Source organism: Natrix helvetica (genome assembly GCF_964273705.1).
Source record: "Natrix helvetica genome assembly, chromosome: W".
In the NCBI taxonomy this organism is placed as follows: domain Eukaryota; kingdom Metazoa; phylum Chordata; class Lepidosauria; order Squamata; family Natricidae; genus Natrix; species Natrix helvetica.
The window spans coordinates 81,993,360-82,005,245 of NC_138555.1; the positions used below are offsets into that span (position 1 = coordinate 81,993,360).

General features: G+C 46.6%; 1 protein-coding gene across 1 annotated transcript; it reads right to left on the reverse strand.

Moving 5' to 3' along the window:
- Positions 1 to 96: 96 nt before the first annotated feature.
- On the reverse strand, positions 97 to 9,950 carry CEBPE (CCAAT enhancer binding protein epsilon). Its single transcript, XM_081969533.1, has 2 exons — positions 8,890 to 9,950; positions 97 to 471 (listed from the first exon to the last, which is right to left on the reverse strand). Exons 1-2 carry the CDS (start codon positions 9,313 to 9,315, stop codon positions 169 to 171), a joined length of 729 nt encoding a protein of 242 aa, XP_081825659.1. The 5' UTR covers positions 9,316 to 9,950; the 3' UTR covers positions 97 to 168.
- Positions 9,951 to 11,886: the final 1,936 nt, after the last annotated feature.

Consider the following 11,886-nt stretch of genomic DNA (forward strand, 5'->3'; position numbering starts at 1 on the left):
TACCGGGGTTATCGGCTAGTAAACGATATCAAAAAATTCACCACCAGAGATGGTTAAAGCCAAGCCAAAAAAAAAAAAAGTATTTTATTTACACCGTGCAAAAGCTTCGTTCTCCTAGATTCCAGTCACCTCCCTCTTGGCACCTCGGATGCCAACCCCCCGTCGGCTTCAGCTGCAACCCCCGAGACCCTTGATCAAGCCCGCGGCTTCGGGCACTTGGCGGAAAATATCCCGAAGGGTCTCGGTTTCCTGCATCAGTTGTTCCACCCGGGTGCGCAGCCGCTCGTTCTCCCCCAGGAGTTCCACCATGCGCTGTTGGGTCTCCATCACACGCCGCTTGGCCTTGTCACGGCTCTTGCGCACCGCAATGTTGTTGCGTTCACGGCGCAGGCGGTACTCCAGGCTGTCCTTGTTGACTGATTTTTTTCCTTTGGGGTTGCCACAAGGAGGGGACGGGCTGCAGGCCGGACCCTGCAGGCGGGGAGAAGAAGAGATTAGAGAAGCGTGGGTTGAACACCCCCCCCGCCTGAAGGCAGGAAGAACAAGAAGCAAGGGATGGAAACGCGTCAAGGAGAGAAGCAACCGAGAACGAATTTTCCCGAGAGTTGGAACAATTAATCTGTGGAACAGCTTGCCACCAGACACGAAGGCGGGAAGAACAAGAAGCAACGGGTGGAAACTCGTCAAGGAGGGAAGCAAGCGAGAACTAAGGAGGAATTCCCTGAGAGTTGAAACAATCTGTGGAACGGCTCGCCCCCAGAAATTGCGGGTGTGCGCCATCACTGGAGGTATATAAGAAGAGATTGGACAACCACTGGCCTGAAATGGTACGGGGTGTCCTGCCTGAGCAGAGGGTTGGACTAGAAGACCTCCAAGGTCCCTTCCAACTCTGTTATTCAGGTAGAGGAAGTGGGGGGGGGGCTGTGAAGGAATGTCCAGTCGCTCCAACTGGCACCGAGTAAAAATTGGGGAGGCTTTCAAATCCTTGCTTCTCTGCAATCCTAGGCTAAAGACCCCTTCCCAAAATCGTAGCCATGCCTGTTTGTTCAGCTAGTCTACTACGAAGGGCTGTCATCAATCAAATTCAAGGCCGGAATATTTTCTCACAGCATATCTCAAAGTCCCCCTTAATGGGCACTTCCTTTCTCTCCCTCAAAGTCAGGGCTATTTCCTCCCACCCTCCACCCTCCTTCCCTCTCTGTCTCTCTCCCCCCCCTACCCCCTTTCTCCCTCCCTCCTTCCTTCCCTCTCTGTCTTTCTTTCTCTCTCTCCTTCTCTTTCCATCTCTCCCTCCCCTCTCTCTTTGTCTCCCTTCTTCTCTCTGTCTCTCTCCCTCTCCCCCGTCCCTATCTGTCTCTCTCCCCTCCTCTCTCTCTCTCCCCCTCCTTCCTCCCCCTTCCTCCCTGCCTCCTTCCTTCCCTCTCTGTCTTTCTTTCTTTTTTCTCTCCCTCCCTCTTTCTGTCTTCCTCATTCTCTCTGTCTCCCTCCCTCTCCTTTGCCCTCCTTCTCTCTCTCTCCGTCTCTCTTTCTCTCTCTCTCCATCCCTACTTCCTTCTCTCTCCCTCCCTCATTCTCTCTCCCTCTCCCCCCTCTCTCTCTTTCTTGTTCTCCCTCACTTTCTCCCTCCCCTTCTCTTTCTTGCTCTTTCCCTCTCTGTCTCTATTTCTCTTCCTCCCCCTCTCTCCCACCCCTTCCCTCCCTTCATCTCTCCCTCCCTCCTCCTCCCTCTGTCTGTCCGTCCATCCGTCCCTCTCACGCACGCACCCATCAAAGACCCTCTTTTTAAAAGCATTCAAAACTCGCACCTACAGTTTCTCATCAAACCACATCAAAACTAAAATAAGAATCCGCCAGATGGGAGCAGCATAGAAACCGGTTTAAGCAAAGTAAATAATAAAATAGATTTGGGATTGAAAGCCACAGCAAGAGTTATTCAAGCTCCCTCCGAAATGCAGAAGAGGGTGATTTTTCTCCGTGCTTGTGACCTGGACTTTGCATTAAAAAATAAAATAAAAATTGGTAATTAAAATAATAAATAAAAAACAAACAAACGTGTCAAAGGACCATCATTTTTTTATGTTTCTATGTTTCTTTCCCATTCACTCCTTACAGCCCGGTCCCACACCTCCATTTAACTGTGGTTCCCAGCCCTTAGCAGATTTCCTCCCCGTCTCCCTGGGACTTCAGTTAAAGAAAAAACAAAGCTTTTGATAAGGAAAGCTTTGCTTCCTCCAGGAATTTGAAGATGAGAAGTTGACTCCGCAAACACTCTGTTAAAGCCAAAGTTTCTAGCTTGCCGATCATCCCTGTCCTTAATATTCCCTTGTATTCATAGCCATTTCATGTATTCATAACCATGTTTATATTTATATCGGTTACCTAATTCATGCTTGACGAAATAAAAGAAATAGAATAAAAATGAATAAAAATAAAACAAAACCCTTTCTTTAAAAAAAAAGAAAAGAAAAACAACCCAGAGGGGAAAAAGTTAAAGAGGGCTTTTATTTTTATTTTTTAAAGGATGGATTTCAGATTTGATCCGGAGGGGCCCCAAATTTGCCAAGACCGATTCTGTGTGTGAAAGACGTTCGAATTGTGTCATTCCAAAAGACCGTTACGTAGTCAATCAAGCCACGGGGAAATTCAATTCAAGATTACATACACATCCTCTCCGTAAATATTATTAATCCTGGATGTCTCCAAGTTGAGGAGAAGAGCTAAGAGGGTGGGAAGGTTGAGAACGCAGGACGAAGAATTCTAGGGCTCAAAGGGACCCCAGAGGTCTTCTAGTCCAACCCCCTGCTCAAGGCAGGAGATCTTATGCCATCCAGGTCGAATGATTGTCCACTCTATTTTTCAAAACCGCAAGAGGTGAAACGAGAGAGAAAGAAATGAATAGAAACAGAATAACAGAGTTGGAAGGGACCTTGGAGGTCTTCTAGTCCAACCCCCAGCTTAGGCAGGAAACCCTACATCACTTCAGACAAATGGTTATCCAACATCTTCTTAAGAACTTCCAGTGTGGGAGCATTTACAACTTCTAGAGGCAAGTTGTTCCACTGATTAATTGTTCTCACTGTCAGGAAATTTCTCCTCAGTTCTAAGTTGCTTCTCTCCTTGATTAGTTTCCACCCATTGCTTCTTGTTCTACCCTCAGGTGCCTTGGAGAATAGTTTGACTCCCTCTTCTTTGTGGTAACCCCTGAGATATTGGAAGATGCTATCATGTCTGCCCTAGTCCTTCTTTTCATTTAACTAGACATACCCAGTTCCTGCAACTGTTCTTCATATGTTTTAGTCTCCAGTCCCCTAATCCTCTTTGTTGCTCTTCTCTGCACTCTTTCTAGAGTCTCCACATCTTTTTTACATTGTGGCGGCCAGAACTGAATGTAGTATTCCAAGTGTGGCCTTACCAAGGGATTGTAAAGTGGTATTAACACTTCACGTGATCTTGATTCCATCCCTCTGTTGATGCAGCCTAGACCCGTGTTGGCTTTTTAAAGAAGAAGTTGGATAACCATTTGTCTGAAATGGTGTAGGGTTTCCTGCCTGAGCAGGGGGTTGGACTAGAAGACCTCCAAGGTCCCTTAGTCTGTTATTTCCAATTATTCCACGATATTCCAAATTTGTTCAACTACTATCAAAGAGAGCGGGCATTTTCTTCCTCTGACAGCTTTGGAAAATTATATTTATCTCAGGCCAGCGTGAAAATCCTCTGGTTTGAATGCCGCGATGGCACAGCTGTGGGTTCGGGCTTCTGAATTCCTACGGGAACTTCCGTAGGAATGAAGTTGAGAGTTTCCTTCCATTGTCCTGGTATTTTTGCGAGGGACGATTTCCCCGCTCGGCCTTTTGGCTCAGAAAACAACCCCGCGCAACCTTCCCATAAATATTTTCATAAGATTTCTTTAGATCTTCAGCGAATGAATGGTTTTGAATGGTTTCCCTGTAAGAACTCGGTTTTCCTTGTAAGAACTCCCTCGCCTTGAAGCATCTCCGAGTTGGTTCCCCCCCCCCCACCTTCCATGTTCCATCCGTCTAAAATCACATCCGAAACGGCATCCTTTTGGGTGTTTGATCTCCACAATCATTGCGGTTAGAACCACGCCACGAAATATTTTACGGTAGCCCCGGTTTATTTATCTTCATAAAGTCCTTGTGAGCCTCTCCCAGTGCTCGTTCCCAGGTTCCCCAAATGGGAAATTGTAACCATAGCGGAGGTAATAATTAATCCAGCATTATCTTTTTAAAAAATAACCCTAACCCTAACCCTAACCCTAACCCTATCCAAGAATGGACGTTAAAAGTAGTAAACTTAGCAGAAATGGCCAAAATTTCAGCGTATCTGAAGGACTGGAGACTAAAACATATGAAGAACGGTTGCAGGAACTGGGTATGTTTAGCTTAAGAGAAAGAAGGACTAGGGGAGACATGATAGAATTGTTCCAATATCTCAGGGGTTGCCACAAAGAAGAGGGAGTCAAACTATTCTCCAAGGCACCTGAGGGTAGAACAAGAAGCAATGGGTGGAAACTAATCAAGGAGAGAAGCAACTTAGAACTGAGGAGAAACTTCCTGACAGTTAGAACAATCAATCAGTGGAACAGAAGTTGCCTCCAGAAGTTGTGAATGCCCCAACACTGGAAGTCTTTAAGAAGATGTTGGATAGCCATTTGTCTGGAACGGTATAGGGTTTCCTGCCTAGGCAGGGGGTTGGACTAGAAGACCTCCAAGGTCCCTTCCAACTCTACTATTGTATTGTATTGTATTGTATTGGATCACTCAGATGAGAAGTACAAGCTGAGGGTAGAACAAGAAGCAATGGGTGGAAACTAATCAAGGAGAGAAGCAACTTAGAACTGAGGAGAAATTTCCTGACAGTGAGAACAATTAATCAGGGGAACAGCTTGCCTCCAGAAGTTGTGAATGCCCCAACACTGGAAGTCTTTAAGAAGATGTTGGATAGCTATTTGTCTGAAATGGTATAGGGTTTCCTGCCTAGGCAGGGGGTTGGACTAGAAGACCTCCAAGGTCCCTTCCAACTCTGCTATTGTATTGTATTGTATTGTATTGGATCACTCAGATGTACAAGCTGGACTGGAGAAGATGGATTGACTATATTCAAAACAAATACCGGACTAAAAAAAATTCAGTGAGCTTATGAATGAAGGCATAATGTATGTTACAATTTATTCAAAGTTAGTTTAATAAAGGGGGAGTTAAAGCACAAGAATAGCAACATGTTAAAATTAGTTAGCTTATGTTAACGTATGGTTATTAAATGTTTATACCCTGTATTTTGCCCCGGAGGTCGGGGGGAGGGAGGGTGGGAAGAGGGAAGGGTAAGGGTGATAATTGTAAAATTTATTAAAAATTCTTAATAAAAAAAAGGGTGGGGGGAAGAATTGCGTTGAAAACTAATCCCATAATTGATCAACCTTTCCCTGCTGAAGGACCGATTCCACCTTTACAAACTTCAAAGGGCTTGCAGAAAGAGCTAAGTTTTGGTGGATATAAAAAGAAGGGATATTTATGTTGGGGGTGCACTCGGGACCCTAATTCTAATTCCCCTCGGTCCCCCTATTTCTGCCATTACCTACACCACCCCATGTCCCATCTCATCTACAAGGTGGCCCTCAAAAAGAAATGGGACGATCCCTCTTTTCCCATGATTTTATCGGATGAGCATGGGACTCTAGCAGTGTTCTTGAGAAGTTCTTGAGAATTCCACCTGAGACCTGAAGTCGGAGATATCCTTTCGAGAGCAGCCATTATGGGTCTCTGAAGCAATGGGTGGAAACTAATCAAGGAGAGAAGCGACTTAGAACCAAGGAGGAATTTCCTGACAAATGGAACAATTAATCGGTGGAACAACTTGCCTCCAGAAGGGGTGAAATGCTTCAACACTGGACTGGATATCCAATTGTCTGAAGTGGTGCAGGGTTTCCTGCCTAAGCAGGGGGTTGGACTAGAAGACCTCCAAGGTCCCCTTTCCAATTCTGTTATTCTGTTCTGTTCTGTTCTATTCTATTCTCTACTCTATTTTATTCTATTTTCTATTCTATTCTATTCTTCACTTGGTATGATAAGCCATGATTGAGGTAATGGTGGGCTGTTAGACGCCACTGTCGTGCCAAACTTTGACTTACAGTGACCAAGACCAATTGTTAGAATTCCACAGTGATGTCAAAGTCCACCGTCACGCCAAGCCACGAACAAGCCACGTCTGAGCCTTGTCAAGATTTGCTTCTATTTCTGGCATCGGCCTGATCTTGTGAAGTTAACAACTTGCACATACCACTGTTTTCTCAATCGGTGCACGTAATACAATACAATACAATAGCAGAGTTGGAAGGGACCTTGGAGGTCTTCTAGTCCAACCCCCTGCCTAGGCAGGAAACCCTATACCGTTTCAGACAGATGGCTATCCAACATCTTCTTAAAGACTTCCAGTGTTGGGGCATTCACAACCTCTGGAGGCAACTTCTGTTCCACTGATTAATTGTTCTCACTGTCAGGAAGTTTCTCCTCAGTTCCAAGTTGCTTCTCTCCTTGATTAGTTTCCACCCATTGCTTCTTGTTCTACCCTCAGGTGCCTTGGAGAATAGTTTGACTCCCTCTTCTTTGTGGAAACCCCTGAGATATTGGAACAATGCTATCATGTCTCCCCTAGTCCTTCTTTTCATTAAACTAGACATACCCAGTTCCTGCAACCGTTCTTCATATGATTTGTTTTGTTTTTTAAACAGTTCTTCGCGTTATGTTTTTCTGCTCCTTTTTGGCATGGCTGAACTATCTTTAAAAACCATGACGGAGCCATGATGGTTTGATCTCGTTTTTTTTGAAATGTCCTATTTTCAAGGGTTTCCGGGGCTTCCTTTGAGGAGGGGGAGAAAGATTGGGGAACCCCACACACACACAGAGAGAGAGAGAGAACAGACAGACAGACAGACAGACAGACAGACAGAGAAAGAGACATGCACACACACAGAGATACAGAGACAGAGAAAGAGACAGTGAGCGACCAAGAGAGAGAAAGAAACAGAGACACACAGAGAGAAAGACACAGAGAGAGAGACGGAGAAAGAGACAGGTAATGAGAGAAAGAGACAAGAGAGGGAGAGAGGCAGAGACAGACAGAGAGAGAAAGAGAGACAGAGACAGAAAGAGTCAAGAGAGAGAGACAGACAGACAGACAGAGAAAGAGACAGGCAGAGACAGAAAGAGACAAGAGGGAGAGAGAGAGAGACAGGCAGAGAGACAGACAGAGAAAGAGACAGGCAGAGAGAGAAAGAGACGAGAGAGAGCGACAGAAAGAGAGAGAGACGAGAGACAGACAGAGAGAGGGGAGCAGGCAAATATTACAAATTAGAATTTTTGCAGAATTGGAATTTGAAGCCCAGTTCAATGAGACTAGAATCCTAAAATGGTGGATGTTACAGAAGCTGGATGGTTAGCGAAAGGAATTAAAAATAGGGACTCGAAAGAGGAAAAAAGAAGACGATCAGGATTCAGTACTCTGCAAAATGTACCCTTTCTGTTAAATATTTGCCTTCGCTACCCAAAGCTTGTGTCGTCTCAATGAACTCTTTGGCCCGGCCTTTCTCAGTTTTGAAAACTTTAAACTTTGAGAGGAGTGGGCTTCAATTCCCAGAATTCCACCCGTCTTAAAGTTGCTAGCATTGATAAACAAAACCTTAATCTTTCCGGCCTCCATTCCTCCTTCTTCTTGTGTCTAATAATGGACCGTCAACAGTTACGGACAAGGTCCTCTTTTAGTCCTCCTCCATGGAACTGACGGTGCCGTAGAAAACCCACCGTACGTTCCTCCTGCCTCATTCTACCCCGTCTGCGCCTTCCAGGGAATGGCACCCATTGTCTTCTGCTCCCCCACAGATCAACCTACCAACCCCTGAGCCATGGGGTGTCCGTGGGTGAAAACAGTACGTTGCAAGTGCAGAGAAGAGCAGCCAAGATGATTAGGGGAGGTTGGAGGCTGAAACACGCGAAGTTGCAGGCATTGAGTAAGTCTGGTCTAGTGAAAAGGAGGACTAGGGGTGACATGACAGGGGTCTTCCGATATTTGAGGGGCTGCCACAAAGAAGAGGGAGTCAAGCTATTCTTCAAAGCATCTGAGGGTAGAACAAGAAGCAATGGGTGGGAACCAATCAAGGAGAGAAGCAACTTAGAAACTGAGGAGAAAATTTCCGACAGTGTGAGAACAATTAACCAGTGGAAGGACTTGCCTCCAGAAGTTGTGAATGCTCCAACAGTGGACCTTTTAAAGAAGTGATTGGACAGCCATTTGTCTGAAATGGGATAGGGTCTTCTGCTTGTGCAGGCGGTTGGACTAGAAGACCTCCAAGGTCCCTTCCAACTCTGTTATTCTGTTCTGTTCTCCAGGGTGAAGAGGACCATGGACATAAAACTGAATTTCGAAGACTTCCAACTTCTAGTATTCTAAGAGATCAATCAGAATTGAGCTGGAAGGGACCTTGGAGGTGTTCTAATCCCACCCACCCCCTGTTTAAGTAGGAGACCCTATACCATTTTAGACAAATAGTTGTCCAGTCTCTTCTTGAAAACCTCCACCTACATTGGTCTGGTGGCAAGCTGTTCCACTGGTTGATTGTCCTCACTGTTAGGAAGTCTCTCCTTAATTCCAAGTTGCTTGTCTCCTTGATGAGTTTCCATCAAGGAAACTCTTCTTATCCTTCTTATCCTGCCTTCAGGTTGACCATCTCTTCTTTGTGGTGGCCCCTCCAAAATATTGGGGCACTGCTAATCATGTCCAGTGCATTGTTTCTTGTTGCTGGGTAGAATTTTTTTTTGTGGGGGGGGGGTCTCCAGGCTAGAGAAGGGTTCACAGACAGGTCTTCTCCATCCTTACCTTGAGCATTCTCAGAGCTTGTCCGGGCCGCGGTCCCGGTTGGGTGAGGGCCACCTGGGGACAGTGGGCAGCCGGCAAGTGCATGGCGCCGTAAGGGTGGCGTGCGGCCCCTCGCCCAGCCTCTCCGCCTCGAGGTTCCTCCTTGACGGCAACCGACCGGGGGTCAAAGGGAGCCAGGCCTTTGCGTTCCCCTCCAAAAGAGAGGAAGGGGTACGGGTCGGCGGGGAAGTAGCTTGGGAAGGCGGCCCCCTTGGGCAGCCTCTGTTGGTTGCCTTGCAGAAGCTCCGAGAGCAGCTGCTCGTCGCCGATGTAGGAGGCCAACTCCGATTCGCACAAGGGGGCCAAGTCGGTGGCGGTGGGCCTGGCAGGGGCCATTTCTAGAGCTTGGTAGTGCCTCTCGCCCTCAAAGTAGCCGGCTTGGGACATGGTGGAAGACCCAATGCCAGTTCCTCTTTCTGCCCGACCTTCGGAAGGCTCCAACCCACGTCTTGACCGGCACCTGATCTTCCTCAAGGTCTTCTCCTCTTTGGGAGTCTCCTTGATGCTTCTTTCTTGATGGCACAGTCGTTATTTCTCTCTCTCTCTCTTCTCCGGGATGGGTTTCTTCGGGACCTCGGTGGGCGGGATTGTATCGTCTGGGTTCTCACCTCGGCGGTCACCAATTCTCCAGATGTTCAAGCGGGGTTTTGGGGGGGGGATGTTCTTCTCCCTGCTGAATTCCTCTCTTCCTTTGCTCTACCTATCTCGCCGTGGTTCCCTCTTTTTTTCCCTCTACCCTGTTCCTCTGCTTGCCTGCCCCTTCCTTCCTCTTTCTACGCTGCACCCCAGCGCAGCTCGTAAAAGGAAAAAGAAAAAAAGAAAAAAGGCCAGTTCACCCAGCAAATGTCTTCTTCTCCACCTGGTCAACTCTGGAGGTGCTTCTCCACCCAACCCATCACGCAAGGAGCATCCGAAGAGGTATCTTCGCCATCATTGCTGGTCTTCCGGGGCGAAGAGGCCCATCCGTCTTCTCACGCCCGCCCACCGACCCATTTCAGTATCCAGGCAGAGTACTCTTTGGTCTCCTTCCTCCAGCAAAGTGGTAACGGGCAGGTTCCCGTTTGCGAGGAGACCTCGGGGATATTTCCCAACCTCTTTTCGATCCCGCCTCGGCTTCTCGCCACAGCCAGGCACAATTTGCAAGACATAAAAGAAGGACTTTCTTTCCGAAGCAGAACTGAACGGGGCCTACCTCAAAACATCGTCTGTTTTTGTTTTGTTTTTAGAAAAAAAATGTTTTTATCTCAAGGGCTGACAAATTCTCGTCTTTGTCACGGAAAAGAGAGGACCTTATTCACTGTTTTAAAGTCCCGCGGTGGCCATCTTGGTTTTCTCTTGAATTAGGAGCCACAAAAAAGATGCGGAGACTCTAGAAAGAGGGCAGAGAAGAGGAACCAAGACGATGAGGGGACCGGAGGCTCAAACCTACGATGGACGGTCGCAGGAACTGGGCCTGGCTAGTCTAGTGGACAGAAGGACCAGGGGAGACATGAGAGCATCTTCCAATATTTGAGGGGCTGCCCCAGAGAGGAGCGGGTCAAGCTATTTTCCAAAGCACCTGAAGTCCAGACAAGGAATAATGGATGGAAACTGACCAAGGAGAGATTCAACCTGGAAATAAGGAGACATTTTCTGGCGGTGAGAACAAGCCACCCATGGAACAGAAGTTGCCTTTGGAAGTTGTGAGAGCTTCATCGCCGGAGGCTTTCAAGAAGAGATTGGCCTGCCATCTGTTAGAAAAGCAAGTTCCAGGGACCCAGGCCGCCAAGCTACCACCGGTTCGGCCGAATTGGTCCAAACTAATAGGAACCAACCTCTGGGTATAGGGCAGAGGTGTCAAACTCTCGGGCCATATGTGTCATGTTTGTTTGTTTGTTTGTTTGTTTGTTTGTTTGTTTTATTGGATTTATATGCCGCCCTTCTCCCAAAGGACTCAGGGCGGCGTACAACATTAAAAAAACACACATCCCGACAGTTAAAAAGAAATTAAATACATATTCAAAAAACAAACCCAATTTATAGGACAATACATTTACAAAATGAGATAAAATTAACAGGACAGACCGGCTTGCTGGCTCTGCCCCTGCCCAATTTAGTGAAGGGGAAAAGTCCCCACGTAACGATTTGCTTAAGAACCACAATAAAAAATGATCGTGAAATTAAATCTGGTCACAAGTTGCGGAGACTCTAGAAAGAATGTAGAGAAGAGCAACAAAGAGGATTAGGGGACTGGAGGATAAAACATATGAAGAACGGTTGCAGGAACTGGGTATGTCTAGTTTAATAGAAAGAAGGACTAGGGGAGACATGATAGCAGTCTTCCAATATCTCAGGGGTTGCCACAAAGAAGAGGCAGTTGAGCTATTCTCCAAAGCTCCTGAAGGCAGAACAAGAAGCAATGGGTGGAAACTAATCAAGGAGAGAAGCAACTTAGAACTGAGGAGAAATTTCCTGACAGTTAGAACAATTAATCAGTAGAGCAACTTGCCTCCAGAAATTGTGAATGCTCCAACACTTTTTAAGAGGAGACTGGATAGCCACTTGCCTGAAGTGGTGTAGAGTTTCCTGCCTAAGCAGGGGGTTGGACTAGAAGACCTCCAAGGTCCCTTCCAACTCTGTGATTCTATTTCTGTCTCTAAATGGTAATTACCCCTTTTCTTGGAAAAGCTGGCTATTTAGGCCCAAAGGCCAGTAAGTGGCCAGCTAACGAGACCGAAGGGATTATGCAGGTTTAGAATTTATTCGTGGGGTTTTTGGGGGGCAAAGTTAAGATGGGCAGACTTCAACTCCCAGGATTCTCCAGCCCGCATAGGGAATTCTGGGAGTTGAAGTCCACCCATCTTAAAGTTGTGGATAAGTCCCGTAATAGGCATTTGCAGAATGCAAAAGTTTTTAAAGTTTCACACCCAAGTGTGTGTTTAGAAGAAAAGGAAGTGAGGAAGAACATCACGATTATGT